Source organism: Oncorhynchus clarkii, chromosome 4 (assembly GCF_045791955.1).
Source record: "Oncorhynchus clarkii lewisi isolate Uvic-CL-2024 chromosome 4, UVic_Ocla_1.0, whole genome shotgun sequence".
In the NCBI taxonomy this organism is placed as follows: Eukaryota; Metazoa; Chordata; class Actinopteri; order Salmoniformes; family Salmonidae; genus Oncorhynchus; species Oncorhynchus clarkii.
In genome coordinates, this window is record NC_092150.1 from 83,238,558 (window position 1) to 83,256,265 (window position 17,708).

Sequence of the window (17,708 nt, forward strand, 5' to 3'; positions counted from 1 at the left end):
TCACAAATATCCCCATCTGTTTCACCCTATACAAGCACTGCAAAACCTCATACAATAGTCTGCTCTGAGACAGAAATGAATTTAAGTTCATCAGTGCTGCACAGGAGTCAGAGCAGATGACTACCCTGTCTAGCCTCACCTCCTCCACACACACTGCAGCCAATAGTATGGCCAACAACTCCATTGGGTAAACAGATAAATGATCTGTAGCTCTTTTCGTCGCTGCCACCTTAAACTCAGGAACACTAAAATCTGCTCCTGCCCTCCCTGTTTTGGGGTCCTTAGATCCATCTGTGAATTTATTAAAGAGAGCATAGTATTGTGTTATTAAATGTTCACTTACAACTGAATCTACTCCTTCCTCAACATCCCTTACCCTCTCAAGCAACCATAGATCTATCAGTGGTTGAGGGAAAACCCAAGGTGGGACAGCAGGAAGAAGCACAGAGGGACTAAACTCCCTCCCAAACAACCCCATCTCTCTCGCCATGCAATTGCCTATCCACCCAAAACTTGTATTCAGATTTTGTCCATATTCCCAACACTCTAGGAGCACCTTTTTTTTCAGATGTGTGACCTTATGTCTTTTAAGATGTACCCAATATGTCATGGCTAGCTGTTGTCTTCTTAACTTAACCGGCATCTCTCCCAACACTCTCTGCATCGCTGCCACCGGGAGGTCCTGAGTGCTCCACAACATATTCTTAGGGCTTGGGACTGGATAACATCTAGCTTTATGATCCATATGCTATACTTCCATAATCTATTGATGACTTTAACAGTGCTTTATATATCATTTTAAACACCATTCTATCTACCCCCTCTCCATTCCTGACAAGCAAAGCATCACATCCAATATTTTCCTTGCTTTGACAACTACTCTGTTAATATGCTCCGCCCATGTCATTCGAGTGTCAAACCAGACGCCCAGGTACCTAAACCCCTCCCACCCTCTCCAGATTCCTTTCATTCAGCTTCAGATATATTGCCTCCACAAACTTCTAGAAAAAAACACAGTCGTTCTGCCCCTGGACAAGGCAGTTAACCCACTGTTCCTAGGCCGTCAATGAAAATAAGACTTTGTTCTTAACTGACTTGCCTAGTTAAATAAAGGAAAAATAAAATGTCACCCCAGCTTTAGCTAATGCACTCTTCATCTCAGCCAACGTAAAAGGGCCATTCAATGTATACCCCACCATCTCTTTCTGATCCAGGAACCCCAGATGTTCTCCTCTGACCCTCTCTCTCCCCCACCATCTCTTTCTGATCCAGAAACTCCAGATGTTCTCCTCTGACCCTCTCTCTCCCCCACCATCTCTTTCTGATCCAGCAACCCCAGATGTTCTCCTCTGACCCTCTCTCTCCCCCACCATCTCTTTCTGATCCAGGAACCCCGGATGTTCTTCTCTGACCCTCTCTCTCCCCCACCATCTCTTTCTGATCCAGAAACCCCGGATGTTATCCTCTGACCCTCTCTCTCCCCCAAGCTGCCCCTCTTCTGTCAGATTATTAGAGCTGTGCACCTTCACAAATACCTGGGCTGACATCTCTGCCTTCTCCACATCTCTCACTGCAACAATCCCCCTACTTTTCAGCACAGGGAGATTCCAATCTCTTCTGACCCCACTCATCCTTTTAATCATCCCCCATACCTCTCCCACAGGAGTGGTCCTGCCTATGTTTCCACAGAACCAGTGCCAATACTCCTCTTAGCTGTCCTAATGATCCTCCTTACTACTGCTTGTGCTTGTTTATACTGAATCAGGTGCTGGTAATTATGGGACCTTATCAACATTCTGAAAGCGCTGTTTCTAGTCTTCACTGCTTCTCTACACCCTTCACTCCACCAAGCGACTGCATTACTCTTTCTCCCCCATGTACCCATAGGAATCACCTGCCTTGAGGTCCCTACTATTGCTCCTATTATTCCATAATTTACTGTTTCTATATCTAAATTAAGATCTACCTGAGACAGCTCCTGTTCACTCAACTCCTACTGATTATTCCTCCCCCATGATAGGATCGTGATCACTACCCACTGTAGATTCTTCCAAAACCTCCCAACTACATCTACCTGCCATTTAATTTGAGATCAAAGTCAAATCCAGAGCAGATTCATTTCCAGTTACTGGGTCAATCCTGGTTCCCCAGCCGTCATTAAGACTCATAAGCCATTTCTCATCCAGTAGTTACTCCAACACTTGTCCGTAAACAAATTAAGCATGACGTGCAATAACTAAATTCGCCTTTGCACTCCTAAACAACGCGATAAAAAAATAAAAAAACGTTGAGCAAAGGGCAAAGTCTACAAAACCTAGTTCACTCTGTTCATAACACATTATAGTTTTGAGAACAGAAAACTGTATTGAGATCAAATGTTTTGAGATCAAATGTTTTCTTATCGATGAGAAAATTGTCCGAATGTCGGCCAAAATTAATCTCGCTCAATTTTATCCCAATGCCGGCCACTGGGCTTCCCTCGCTACCACATTTGCTTGTGAGTGGAAACGCCAAACGCTTCAAATGTATTCATCCGGTGAAATATCTGTGAACAGGACGTTGAAAACATGACTTCCGAATCGACAAATCTAATATTCCTTTGCTAAAAATGTACATATCTGTTGTTGTTTCCACTAGATAGCACAGCCACAAAGTTGGAAACAAACATTTGCTTTTTGGTATTAATTTAAGGTTAACAATGTGGTTAAGGTTAGGTCTAAAATCACATTTTAAGAAGATATATTGTAAAAAAAAAAAACACAAAAAAACTCCATAACGTTGAACACCAATATCCGATAAACTCCACCGAATAAGAAGATGCATTGTAAAAATGGGCGGGGTTTAATACTTTGTGGCTGTGGTAACTAGTGACTCTGCTGCGTGAGCTGCCTTTTTGCGGATTTTCTGTATCGCAGTTAGCTAGCCATACCTCGATGCATCTGACCGGAGGTAGCTACACAGAAGTGAAGAGTCGCCCTCAATAATCGATAAACCGACGTGTTGGGGTACGTAAAATCTGATTCAGTAGTTACTTTTTCACCATATTGTCTGAGTTTTATCAACGGTAGGTAGCTAGCTAGCTAGCTAACTCAAACATTGCGAATGGTTTCCCGGTAGTTAGCCAGCGTATCCGCTAACTACAACAGCCGCAGCTAACCTTGTCAGACTTGTTCTGTTGTGGAGGGCAAAACCCTCTAACATTACTTGCCTAGCTAGCGAGAATAATTAGGGTAGATTGGCTATAGCTGACCCTAACGACAATATAACCAATGCCAACGTGAAGGTGATTTGTCTTTCATATGTAGTTAGCCAGATAGCTAGTACCAGGCCTGGCTTTTCAACCACACACACACACACGACACGGTTGGAATTTTAGATATGAATAGTTGTCAGCTGACATTATACAGCCAATAGTGCTTAGCGATTAGTGCTTTTTGAGTTCGGTTCGATTATTAAACAATATTCACTGGTTTAAAAAAAATCATTAAACATTAAATGCACTACATTACGTGGGTTGAATGATGTAGCAACACATAATAAAACAATTAAAGTTCAATGACTGTCCCTTACTGGTTCACTTAACTACAATTTATTAACATTAACGTTACTTTAATAAAATATTTCAGTTGTGCATATTACATTAGTTTTATTTGATGACTTTATTATTTAATTCCAAGCCATCTTATCTCTATAGAGCTGCTGTCTGACAATCATTAGTAGTTATAAGTCAATAAGGCATAGTTGGCATTCAGCAGTCAAAACTATCAGTCACTTAGATAATGTATTTTCAGGTAGTGATGCCTTGACAAGCAACTTCTATCTCTTTCCTCTGTGTCTGCCCCACACTAACCTAACGTAGCAGGTGTAAAAGAAACAGACCGGACAAGTAGGCACGCAATGGATTATGGTCATTGTAGTTGATTACCACGTTTTCTGCGATAACTGAGTATTGGCCTGTTAAATCAGTAGTAGGGAGTTGTAGTTTATCTCAAGATATTGTGTATCAAATCTGTAGGCTTAATCAAGGATAAATCTAGGCCTTCATTGTGTATCAAATATGTAGGCTTAATCAAGGATCAATCTAGGCCTTCATTGTGTATCAACTCTGTAGGCTTAATCAAGGATCAATAAAGCCAAAATGTTCAGGATTTGTCATTACGTGATCACAATAGGCGGGGATATTTTCGGTTCCGTTTAGCCTATAGGTTATGCGTAAGAAAGCAACTGCACTGAAATGAATAGCCAGATTCAATGCATTTCCCCCATCCTGAAAGTAAAAATAATGTTCATCTGTTAAGATGTTTTGTCTATGATTAGACCCATACTGCTTCTATCTTTTTGGTATTTTGTTATAGGCATAGGCGACCACTAATCTTCTCAATTCCGGAGCATTTAAAACAACCATATTTTCCGTGGAATAATGACACTTGCTTTATAGGTCTACCATGGCGTGAACTCATGTTGAGCAAGACAGTCAATTGGTTAGTGACTGCAGATAGCATCGCAGAGTTAATGATTGTTATAGCCTAGATGGCTTTATATACACCTTCCTAATATTGAGTTGCACCCTCCCCTTTTTGTCCTCAGAACAGCCTCAAATTGTCAGGGCATGGACTCCATGAGGTGTCAAGCGTTCCACAGGGATGCTGGCCCATGTTGACTCCAATGCTTCCCACAGTTGTGTCAAGTTGGCTGGATGTCCTTTCGGTGGTGGACCATTCTTGATACACACGGGAAACTGTTGAGCGTGAAAAACCCAGCAGCGTTGCAGTTCTTGACACAAAGCGTAGTACCTACTACAATACCTAGTTCAAAGGCACTTAAATATTTTGTCTTGCCCGTTCACCCTCTGAATGGCACACATACACAATCCATGTCTCAAAGATGAAAGAGAGATTTTTAAGCCATCGCCTCCCCTTCATCTTCACTGATCTAACAAGTGACATCAATAAGGGATCATAACTTTCACCTGGATTCACCTGGTCAGTCTGTCATGGGCAGAGGACCTTAATGTTTTGTATACTCGGTGTATAAGTGAGCAAGGGGTAGCCTATGTGTTTTTTTTTGCCCTTCTCTATAACAATTGTTAAATTCTCACATACACCCCCAATTCAAGCCATGGTTTTAACCGTAACACATCAAAAACCCCACAGAAATTGATAGCATTTAGCCAAAGGAGCATGGTGACAGTGATTACATCTGTGAACCTGAATAGAGCTCCAATAAACCTTGTGTCCATGTTGATTTCAGAAAGAGTCCTATACAGTATCTACACAGTAATGGTGGCAGGCTGCAAACCGTCCAGCCTAATCTATATTTTTAAAGGGGTGATAGGCCTATTTTTTTTTATAGCTAAATTGACAAATTCAATTTATTAGATTACTCTTCCAATTTAAAAAATATTTAAAAAGCTTCGTATACATGTTGGTGTTCATGGTGAGATATTTCATAATAAACTGACGTGTGATGTATACATAAACACTGTCTGCGTGACGTGAACGCGTTGACAGTTCAATGCCTTAGGGGGGAAAAAACGTGTCTCCGTTGACAATCCATGTTAATTCATGACGGTATCTTATGGCGCTAGGAAGACTTTAGGTGACTTGGTGAGAGGTATCAGTAACTTCATTAGGCTTTTATTTAGGCCTGAAATCACTCGCTATTCCAGTCATCCTGTTTGGACTGGAGAGTTGTTTACTGTTGTGTCCACTGCTCTCTTATGACCGTTCTGACTGTATACTTTGGTCCAATGTTTTATGTGGGTGATTTCCACAAGATGTCGTTCCCTCATCTCAACCGACCCCTGTTGCCACCGGGAATCCCCCCTCCACAGTTCTCTGGTTTTCCTTCAGGTGAGTCATCACAGACGGAGGTCCTAACCTATGGGCCTGTCTATGTAAATTATACAGCTAGTTAGTACATTGTGAACATGCCTCTGATTTGTAAAGGATATATAATACTCTGCATTAATATAATAGATGAGTTTCCCACTAGTGATTACCAGTTGGAGGGCCGTTCAAATGGATTTTCCCCAGTCGTATGTTGTAAACATATATACCGATGATATCTCTATCATTCTCTATGTCCCAGTATGGTGTCTGAGTGCACGGCCAGCGCCATCGAAGCCATCTCCATTTTGAAGTAGTACATTTTCTGCTTCTACCACTTCTGAGTTGGCAAACAAACTGAAAGGTTGCCTACTGCCATCTATAGAGTGTGTTTTGAACGGGTATCAAGCCTATTATGGCGATTTACTGCCACCTACAGTCATGGAATGTTTCCTCAGAGGTTTTCAGTGCCTTCAGAAAGTATTCACACCCCTTTGTCTTTCTCCACATTTTGTTGTGTTACAGCCTGAATTTAAAATTGATTAAGTTGAGATTTGTCGCTGGCCTGCACACAATGGCCATAATGTCAAAGTGGAATTATGTTTTGAAAAATGTGTACTAATTATTTCAATGAAAAGCTGAAATGTCTTAAGGCAATAAGTATTCAACCCCTTTGTTATGACAAGCCTTAACAAGTTCAGGAGTGAGAGTGTGCTTAACAAGTCACATAATAAGTTGCATGGACTCACTCTGTGTGCAATAAGTGTGTTTAACATGATTTTTGAATGATACCTCATCTCTGTACCCCACACATACAATTGTCTAAGGTCCCTCAGTTGAGCCGTGAATTTCAAACACAGATTCAACCACAAACACCAGGGAGGTTTTCCAATGCCTCGCAAAGAAGGGCACCTAAAAAAACAGATATTGAATATCCTTTTGAGCATGGTGAAGGTATTCATTACACTTTAGATGGTGTATCAATACACCCAGTCTCTACAAAGATACAGGCGTCCTTCCTAACACAGTTGCCGTAGTGGAAGGAAACCGCTCAAGGATTTCACCATGAGGCCAATGGTGACTTTAAACCGAGATTATTGCTGTGATAGGATAACACTGAGGATGGATCAACAACATTGTAGTTACTCCACAATACTAACCTAATTGACAGTGAAAAGAAGGAAGCCTGTACAGAGTAAAACATATTCTAAAACATGCATCCCGTTTGCCACAAGGCACTAAAGTAATACTGCAAAACATTTGGCAAAGCAGTTCACTTTTTGTCCAGAATACAAAGTATTATGTTTGTGGCAAATCTAATACAACACATTACTGAGTACCACTTTCCATATTTTCAAGTATAGTGGTGGCTGCATCAAGTTATGGGTGTGCTTGTAATTGTTACGGAACGGGGAGTTTTTCAGGATAAAAATAAACAGAATGTAGTTAAGTATAGGCAAAATCTTAGAGGAAACCTGATTCAGTCTGATTTTCACCAGACACTGGGAGATGAATTCACCTTTCAGCCGGACAAAAACCTAAAGGCTAAATCTACACTGGAGTTGCTTACCACGAAAACTGTGAATGTTCCCGAGTTGACCTAAATCTTAGTTTTGACATAAATCTGTGGTAAGACCTGAAAATGGTTGTCTAGCGATGATCAACAACCAATTTGACAGAGCTTGAAGAATTTTGAAAAGAATGATGGGCAAATGTTGCACAATCCAGGTGTGGAAAGCTCTTAGAGGCTTACCCAGAAAGACTCACAACTGTAATCACAGCCAAAGGTGATTGTAACATGTATTGACTCAAGGGATTGTATTTTAGCATTGCATTTTTCACGAGTTGTTTACAAATGTTAGAATTTTTCTTCCACTTTGACATTACCGTTTTGTGTGTAGATCATGAACAAAAAAAACCATGTCAAATCCATTTCAATCCAACTTTGTAACACAACAAAATGTGTAAAAGGTGAAGGGGTGTGAATACTTTCTGAAGGCACTGTAATTCATTGGCTTGATGACCCGGATAGAATCATCTTCCTTCACCCATAGGAAGTCCCACCCAGTTGACTACCTTAAAATGATGAAGTCCTTTGACCATGCCCATGCCAAAACAGGTTTTATCCATCTATAGTTCTCTATCTAACTCTGTGGTGGTAAATTCCCACTTCCCACTTGGTTACGAATGCAGCAATACTGTGACATTTCCTTTATTTTGAAAGTTCTATATCTTGGTTATATAACTTGATTGCTGATATGCAAAACATTTCAGGAGTGTATCAACAGCGGACTAATAAAACAAATACCTACAGATTGTTTTTGATTAGAATTTTCCTTTAATCCAAATATATTGTATAAATTTATCTGGTTTATCACTTTTCTAGGTACCCCAATGATACCAGTCCACATGGGCATCATGACCCAGAACCCCACAGTCCTGGTACCCACCTCCATGCCCGTTGTCAGTAAGCCCGCGGCCCCCAGGAAGGAAGCTCCCCTGGACGAGAACAACGGCCCCACCACCACAGTGTTTGTAGGAAACATCTCGGAGAAGGCCTCGGACATGCTGATTCGAAAGTTGCTGGCGGTGAGGAAGTGGAACTTGCATGTAGTCATATTGGAAAGAGACAGCAACCTTTTATTTAGGCTATAGACTGTGATCATGTCCCAATAACCAAGCTAGCGCACTACATACGAAAACTTTATACTATGTACTCATCGTCGCATACTATTTCTGACAATGTTTAGTAAGAAATATGCAGTATGCCACGGCCTTGGCATACTACCACAGCTAGAACAATGAGATAGAACAATGGGCCAGATATTTCACCAGGTGTATAAATGTGAAGCTGGTTGGCGTTTCCACTCACTACCAAATATGGTGATGTGAAAGCCCAGTGGGAAAAGATGGACCCAGATGGATTTTGTTCAACGTTCTGCACATTTTCTCATCGAAGAAACATATGATTTCCATAAAGTTTTCTGTTTCCAAAAACAGAATCTGTAACAAGTTTTTAAAAAGTGCATTTAGAAGTCTCAAATTGTCAGGGCATGGACTCCATGAGGTGTCAAGCGTTCCACAGGGATGCTGGCCCATGTTGACTCCAATGCTTCCCACAGTTGTGTCAAGTTGGCTGGATGTCCTTTCGGTGGTGGACCATTCTTGATACACATGGGAAACTGTTGAGCGTGAAAAACCCAGCAGCGTTGCAGTTCTTGACACAAACCGGTGCACCTGGCACCTACTACCATACCTAGTTCAAAGGCACTTCAATCTTTTGTCTTGCCCGTTCACCCTCTGAATGGCACACATACACAACCCGTGTGTCAAGACTTTAAAATCTTTCTTTAACTTGTCTCCTTCCCTTCATCTATGTTGACTGAAGTGGATTTAACAAGTGACGTCAATAAGGGATCATAGCTTTCACCTGTATTCACTTGGTTAGCCTCTCATGGAACGAACAGGGGTCCTTAATAATGTTTTGCACACTCAGTTTTTTTAACCCGGAAAGGATAGTCTAACTGTCTAGCTAGGTTAAATATGAAGTTGTCATTCAACAACAGCAAGATTTTCAGGTATCCAGCTAACTTCAAGTCCTGCTAAAGCGCATAGCTAATGTTAGCTAAAGTAAAGGCACTGCAGGCTGTAAATAAAAATCTGTTTTCAAAGATTAAGGACAGAACTGCAGGAAACTCTTTCTGCATCTTCAATTACTTTATTTTTAAAATATTATATATGTAGATATTTACTTTCAAATCTCAGCTGTCCTTTTATTCAGTTTGAATGCACTGAGTGAGAGAGAAATTCCCCAAAGTTTACAGTTCATTCATACTATATGAAAAGCCTGAAATTAGTATGACACCTGTGCATTTAAAGAATACTAAATTTTCAAAATGTCACATACTACAGAACGTTATTTAAAAAATACAGTTATACTCGACAGCCTATTATTTAGGACGCTGTTATGGGTATCCGGATACGGATAATGTCTTTAGTCACATATTCATAATAGTACAATACAGCTCTCAAATAGACAATGCAAATCAGGATAGTTAATTTGAGAGGTTTTCGGTATGTTTATGAAGGTTCAGTTAGCCTTTGGGGTTCAACTGATTTGTAAAAGATGTTTATCTTTTGGCCAAATATTTTATTTCAATTTCTTTCTGGTTTTCACCTGATCAGTGGTGGAAAAAGTACTAAATTGTCAAACTTGAGTAAAAGTAAAGATCTCTTTAATAGAAAATGACTCAAGTAAAAGTCACCCAGTAAAATCCTACTTGTGTAAATGTCTTAAGTATTTAGATATACTTAAGTATTGACAGTAAATGGAATTTCTCAAATGTACTTAAGTTTCAAAGGTATTAATCAGTTTCTAATTTCTTATTTTAAGCAAACCAGATGGCACAATTTTGTTGTATTTTTTGTTGACAGATAGCCAGGGGCACACTCCAACACTCAGACATAATTTACAAACCAAGCATTTGTGTTTTAATGAGTCAGCCAGATCAGAGGCAGTAGGGATGACCAGGGATGTTCTCCTGATAAGTGTGTGAATTGGACCATTTTCCTGTCAAAATGAGTACTTTCGGTTGTCATGGAAAATGTATGGAGTAAAAAGTACATTACTTTACTACATTCCTAAAGAAAACAAAAGTTGGGGAAAATATTCATAGTAAAGTACAGATACCCCCAAAAACTACTTACGTAAAAATACTTTAAAGTACTACTTAAGTACTTTACACCACTGCACCTGATACTCTATGATTATAAATGTAAACCGTCTTCTTTAGTGGGTCCATGTTTCCCTTTTCAGAAATGTGGCCTGGTCCTAAGCTGGAAGCGAGTCCAAGGAGCCTCTGGAAAACTTCAAGGTAAAAACAGAACAGGTACAACATTTGTGAAATATTCTACCACCATGTAAGTCCAATGTCACCCCCCCCCCCCCCTCGGCATGCTTTCTCAATCTGAAGCAACAACTATTAGCATGGTCCTGTTCATTAGGCACTACTAATTATAAGGAAACCGACTGAAACAGGGTGTGACAGTGGACTTGCCCGATAAAGACTCTTTTGAATTTTAATGAACACGACTCTGACAAAGCTCATCTCACACACACACACACACACACACTCATCAAGCGTATTTTTGCTACGGTGTTTATCGGTATGACACGATCGCAAAGATAACCACCAAACAGCAGCAGGTAGGTGGCCAACCATTAGAAACATTCACTGGCACTAATAGCTTGTGCCCCATGCAACTGCCTGCCCTGTACAAACAGGCAACTTTCAGAACCGCAGAGAGCGACCCAGCATGCCCAGTAGTCAGCACTACTGATCTGAGATGTGTACTAACACAACAGACATGTAATCATAGTAGATGGTGCTACTTAAATAAACACTTGTAAACAGCCCGTCCGTCTATCTCCTCACTGTTGTCCGTCAGTTTTAACAGGAGATGATGGCAAGGGATGAGAGTCATCCTTGATCGGTCCGGGTTCGATTCGCCCTCTACTCTGATCGGGTGCTTACTACGAGTTTCTGCCAGGCCCAGTTCATTGCATTTATGGTCAAATCGCTCATAGAAACTATCAACATCTTGCCACTGCTGTTCGTTCTTTCTTTGTGTTTTTTATATGGGTATGGCAGACACACACACACATCCATCACTTTGTTGTGCAGAACCCGGAACTGCGCGTCAGTTTTACTGAAAATTCCATCATAGGTCATGAGCAAAAAGTAAACATGATGGCAGTCTTTAAATGGGTTGCTACCTGTTAAATGTTTTTCAGCAAAGGCCTGTAATAGTTCCACATAGTTGTCCCTGGGCCTATTTGATGAGCTGGCACTCTTGTCGTTGCCACGAAATGCCAACTCCTGTTTACCTAGGTAGCATGATGTAGCATTAATTAGCTAGGTCTTTCAAAACCTGGTTCTCTTTAACTTTGCATTGTGCATATTCATGTTCAATCAATGTCAGATCTATCCCTGAGCTGCCTAATGTCTTAAGAGCTATCTGGCTTTGGATGTGAGACGTAGATTTCTCATGCTTGTCGAGTGCTATATGCAAATCGCAATAACTGGCTCTGTTCTCCACCAGAAACACGCTGTCGCTGGTGGAGAACAGCAGGCATTTGGAAGCAGTGCAGCCACAGAGCCAGTCTTTCTGTTGATTCCACTCGTGTTATTTTCTGTCCCCTCCCTTTGATGTAGTTCCCTCAGCTCAGGTGTTAGTCTTCCATCCCTTATCACCCCATTTCACTAGAAAATCCAACGTTGAAAACTGTTTCAGATGCAATACGTTAGCTGTCCTGATCAGATTATTTTAGCTGACAGTAAATTGAATGTCACTGCCTTTGGTAGTTGTCATGTGACGTCCGCAGGCAGGAGCGAGCCCTGCCTATCCCATTACCTTTTTTTTTGCATTGAAAATGAATGGGACATACTGACACATGAAAAGCAGCAAAGCTCTCGGCCTGCCTTTCAGTGTGTATGGTAGAAACATGCATGCACGAGTCCTGTCAATGCCTTGCATTGAGTTTGAAGGGCGGGGGAAATGTACACAGCAAGGCTGCCAATTTGGGAAGTAAGTACTAGTTCAGAAATCAATTTTATCTTGCAGAAAAGATGACCAAACTATTGACAATTTATTTTTGTTTTTCATTTGTTATTTTTTAATTTATACAGGGTAGGCCCTGCCAACTACACTGCCGTCACTGATCCCTGGTGGTGAATCCACGCTGTTGTGTGATAAACACTGTGCCACCCCTCCTGTCTCCTCTATTCTCTCCAGCTTTTGGATTCTGTGAGTACAAGGAACCAGAGTCGACGCTGCGGGCCCTGCGACTGCTCCACGAGCTGCAGATCGGGGAGAAGAAGCTGCTGGTGAAGGTGGATGCCAAGACCAAGGCCCAGCTGGACGAGTGGAAGGCCAAGAAGAAGAGTAGCACCAACGGCAACGGGGTGGGGAGTGGGACACGCTGGAATCAGAATCACCTTTATACGCCAGTACATTTACATATACAGTAGGGCAAAAAAGTATTTAGTCAGCCACCAATTGTGCAAGTTCTCCCACTTAAAAAGATGAGAGAGAGGCTTGTAATTTTCATCATAGGTACACTTCAACTATGACAGACAAAATGAGAAGAAAAAAAATCCAGAAAATCACATTGTAGGATTTTTAATGAATTTATTTGCAAATTATGGTGGAAAATAAGTATTTGGTCAATAACAAAAGTTTCTCAATACTTTGTTATATACCCTTTGTTGGCAATGACAGAGGTCAAACGTTTTCTGTAAGTCAGATCTATCCGTGAGCTGCCTAATGTCTTAAGAGCTATCTGGCTTTGGATGTGAGACGTAGATTTCTCATGCTTGCTATATGCAAATCGCAGTAACTGGCTCTGTTCTCCACCAGAAACACGCTGTCGCTGTACCTGGAAGTAGATTCAGTAGAATGGTGCTGCCGCAGTAAACAGAATCGACAGATCAAATATATCGACCATCAAAATAGAATGGATAGAACGGGCTTCCCCATTCATTCTATTTCTATGTTATCAACAACAAATTAACACAGAGAGAGGGGAGAGGGGAACGCTTGCAATCTGAATGACAGTGTAATCTAGTGGAGGCTAAGATGGACCAAGCACTAGGAAGCAGGGCTGCCTAAATGAATGGGCAACTCTGTGCCGAAAGGCCTGGAACACAACAGCCCCTTGTAATTCAATTTCAACTAGTTAGGCTGAGTTGACTTATAATACTAAGCTGCCTCCCACCTCTCTCTCCCTCTTTGCCTTCTCTTTCTTTCTCCCTTCTCTCGCTCTCCCTGTGTTTATGATAGAAGGCGGAAGCAGAGGATGGAAAAGAGGAGGAAGAGGAGGAGGTGATCGACAAGGACACCCAGATGAGGGACCAGATTGTTAAGGGCACCATCGATGGTCTGATCCGAGAGTACGCCAGCGATCTCAAAGCTCCCTTGAATGATGATGAATCTCAGCAACGCAGGAAAAGGAAAGAGAAAAAAGAGGAGGTATGTGGATATCCTTTCTCTGTTATCACTCTGGGGGGGAATCCTTTCTCTGTTATCACTCTGGGGGGGATCCTTTCTCTGTTATCACTCTGGGGGGGATCCTTTCTCTGTTATCACTCTGGGGGGGGAATCCTTTCTCTGTTATCACTCTGGGGGGGGGATCCTTTCTCTGTTATCACTCTGGGGGGGAATCCTTTCTCTGTTATCACTCTGGGGGGGAATCCTTTCTCTGTTATCACTCTGGGGGGGATCCTTTCTCTGTTATCACTCTGGGGGGGATCCTTTCTCTGTTATCACTCTGGGGGGGGAATCCTTTCTCTGTTATCACTCTGGGGGGGATCCTTTCTCTGTTATCACTCTGGGGGGGATCCTTTCTCTGTTATCACTCTGGGGGGGATCCTTTCTCTGTTATCACTCTGGGGGGGAATCCTTTCTCTGTTATCACTCTGGGGGGAATCCTTTCTCTGTTATCACTCTGGGGGAGAATCCTTTCTCTGTTATCACTCTGGGGGGGGAATCCTTTCTCTGTTATCACTCTGGGGGGGGAATCCTTTCTCTGTTATCACTCTGGGGGGGAATCCTTTCTCTGTTATCACTCTGGGGGGGGAGTCCTTTCTCTGTTATCACTCTGGGGGGGAATCCTTTCTCTGTTATCACTCTGGGGGGGAATCCTTTCTCTGTTATCACTCTGGGGGGGATCCTTTCTCTGTTATCACTCTGGGGGGGGGATCCTTTCTCTGTTATCACTCTGGGGGGGATCCTTTCTCTGTTATCACTCTGGGGGGGGAATCCTTTCTCTGTTATCACTCTGGGGGGGATCCTTTCTCTGTTATCACTCTGGGGGGGGGATCCTTTCTCTGTTATCACTCTGGGGGGGAATCCTTTCTCTGTTATCACTCTGGGGGGGATCCTTTCTCTGTTATCACTCTGGGGGGGGATCCTTTCTCTGTTATCACTCTGGGGGGGAATCCTTTCTCTGTTATCACTCTGGGGGGGAATCCTTTCTCTGTTATCACTCTGGGGGGGATCCTTTCTCTGTTATCACTCTGGGGGGGATCCTTTCTCTGTTATCACTCTGGGGGGGGATCCTTTCTCTGTTATCACTCTGGGGGGGATCCTTTCTCTGTTATCACTCTGGGGGGGGATCCTTTCTCTGTTATCACTCTGGGGGGGGGATCCTTTCTCTGTTATCACTCTGGGGGGGAGTCCTTTCTCTGTTATCACTCTGGGGGGGGAATCCTTTCTCTGTTATCACTCTGGGGGGGAATCCTTTCTCTGTTATCACTCTGGGGGGGAATCCTTTCTCTGTTATCACTCTGGGGGGGAATCCTTTCTCTGTTATCACTCTGGGGGGGAATCCTTTCTCTGTTATCACTCTGGGGGGGAATCCTTTCTCTGTTATCACTCTGGGGGGGAATCCTTTCTCTGTTATCACTCTGGGGGGGAATCCTTTCTCTGTTATCACTCTGGGGGGGGGGATCCTTTCTCTGTTATCACTCTGGGGGGGAATCCTTTCTCTGTTATCACTCTGGGGGGGAATCCTTTCTCTGTTATCACTCTGGGGGGGGAGTCCTTTCTCTGTTATCACTCTGGGGGGGAGTCCTTTCTCTGTTATCACTCTGGGGGGGGAGTCCTTTCTCTGTTATCACTCTGGGGGGGGGATCCTTTCTCTGTTATCACTCGGGGGGGGGATCCTTTCTCTGTTATCACTCTGGGGGGGAATCCTTTCTCTGTTATCACTCTGGGGGGGAATCCTTTCTCTGTTATCACTCTGGGGGGGAATCCTTTCTCTGTTATCACTCTGGGGGGGGAGTCCTTTCTCTGTTATCACTCTGGGGGGGGAATCCTTTCTCTGTTATCACTCTGGGGGTGATCCTTTCTCTGTTATCACTCTGGGGGGGGAATCCTTTCTCTGTTATCACTCTGGGGGGGGAGTCCTTTCTCTGTTATCACTCTGGGGGGGGAATCCTTTCTCTGTTATCACTCTGGGGGGGGAATCCTTTCTCTGTTATCACTCTGGGGGTGATCCTTTCTCTGTTATCACTCTGGGGGGGGGAATCCTTTCTCTGTTATCACTCTGGGGGGGGAATCCTTTCTCTGTTATCACTCTGGGGGGGGATCCTTTCTCTGTTATCACTCTGGGGGGGGATCCTTTCTCTGTTATCACTCTGGGGGGGATCCTTTCTCTGTTATCACTCTGGGGGGGAATCCTTTCTCTGTTATCACTCTGGGGGGGAATCCTTTGTCTGTTATCACTCTGGGGGGGGAATCATTTCTCTGTTATCACTCTGGGGGGGATCCTTTCTCTGTTATCACTCTGGGGGGGAGTCCTTTCTCTGTTATCACTCTGGGGGGGGAATCCTTTCTCTGTTATCACTCTGGGGGGGGAATCCTTTCTCTGTTATCACTCTGGGGGGGATCCTTTCTCTGTTATCACTCTGGGGGGGAATCCTTTCTCTGTTATCACTCTGGGGGGGAATCCTTTCTCTGTTATCACTCTGGGGGGGAATCCTTTCTCTGTTATCACTCTGGGGGGGAATCCTTTCTCTGTTATCACTCTGGGGGGGAATCCTTTCTCTGTTATCACTCTGGGGGGGGAGTCCTTTCTCTGTTATCACTCTGGGGGGGAATCCTTTCTCTGTTATCACTCTGGGGGGGAATCCTTTCTCTGTTATCACTCTGGGGGGGAGTCCTTTCTCTGTTATCACTCTGGGGGGGAGTCCTTTCTCTGTTATCACTCTGGGGGGGAGTCCTTTCTCTGTTATCACTCTGGGGGGGGGATCCTTTCTCTGTTATCACTCGGGGGGGGGATCCTTTCTCTGTTATCACTCTGGGGGGGAATCCTTTCTCTGTTATCACTCTGGGGGGGAATCCTTTCTCTGTTATCACTCTGGGGGGGGAATCCTTTCTCTGTTATCACTCTGGGGGGGGAGTCCTTTCTCTGTTATCACTCTGGGGGGGGAATCCTTTCTCTGTTATCACTCTGGGGGGGAATCCTTTCTCTGTTATCACTCTGGGGGGGGGGGGGATCCTTTCTCTGTTATCACTCTGGGGGGGGAATCCTTTCTCTGTTATCACTCTGGGGGGGGAATCCTTTCTCTGTTATCACTCTGGGGGGGGAGTCCTTTCTCTGTTATCACTCTGGGGGGGGAATCCTTTCTCTGTTATCACTCTGGGGGGGAATCCTTTGTCTGTTATCACTCTGGGGGGGGAATCATTTCTCTGTTATCACTCTGGGGGGGGAATCCTTTCTCTGTTATCACTCTGGGGGTGATCCTTTCTCTGTTATCACTCTGGGGGGGGAATCCTTTCTCTGTTATCACTCTGGGGGGGGAGTCCTTTCTCTGTTATCACTCTGGGGGGGGAATCCTTTCTCTGTTATCACTCTGGGGGTGATCCTTTCTCTGTTATCACTCTGGGGGGGGAATCCTTTCTCTGTTATCACTCTGGGGGGGGATCCTTTCTCTGTTATCACTCTGGGGGGGGATCCTTTCTCTGTTATCACTCTGGGGGGGGGATCCTTTCTCTGTTATCACTCTGGGGGGGGGATCCTTTCTCTGTTATCACTCTGGGGGGGAATCCTTTCTCTGTTATCACTCTGGGGGGGAATCCTTTGTCTGTTATCACTCTGGGGGGGAATCCTTTCTCTGTTATCACTCTGGGGGGGGGAATCATTTCTCTGTTATCACTCTGGGGGGGGAATCCTTTCTCTGTTATCACTCTGGGGGGGAATCCTTTCTCTGTTATCACTCTGGGGGGGGATCCTTTCTCTGTTATCACTCTGGGGGGGGGGATCCTTTCTCTGTTATCACTCTGGGGGGGGAATCCTTTCTCTGTTATCACTCTGGG

General features: G+C 43.5%; 1 protein-coding gene across 4 annotated transcripts in view; it reads left to right on the plus strand.

The window, feature by feature from the left end:
- Positions 1-2,851: 2,851 nt before the first annotated feature.
- LOC139407378 (RNA-binding protein 25-like) overlaps positions 2,852-17,708 on the plus strand; it is a 30,605-nt gene continuing 15,748 nt past the window's right edge. The window contains exons 1-6 of one of the 4 annotated variants that reach the window (XM_071151108.1): positions 2,852-3,005; positions 5,777-5,852; positions 8,215-8,417; positions 10,645-10,702; positions 12,624-12,793; positions 13,674-13,859. In XM_071151108.1, coding sequence (XP_071007209.1) covers positions 5,777-5,852; positions 8,215-8,417; positions 10,645-10,702; positions 12,624-12,793; positions 13,674-13,859 — 693 coding nt within the window. In that variant the 5' untranslated portion in view covers positions 2,852-3,005. Of the gene's footprint in view, positions 3,006-5,776; positions 5,853-8,214; positions 8,418-10,644; positions 10,718-12,623; positions 12,794-13,670; positions 13,860-17,708 lie in introns of all 4 variants that reach the window. The other 3 variants (XM_071151107.1, XM_071151105.1, XM_071151106.1) reach the window with 3 other exon arrangements.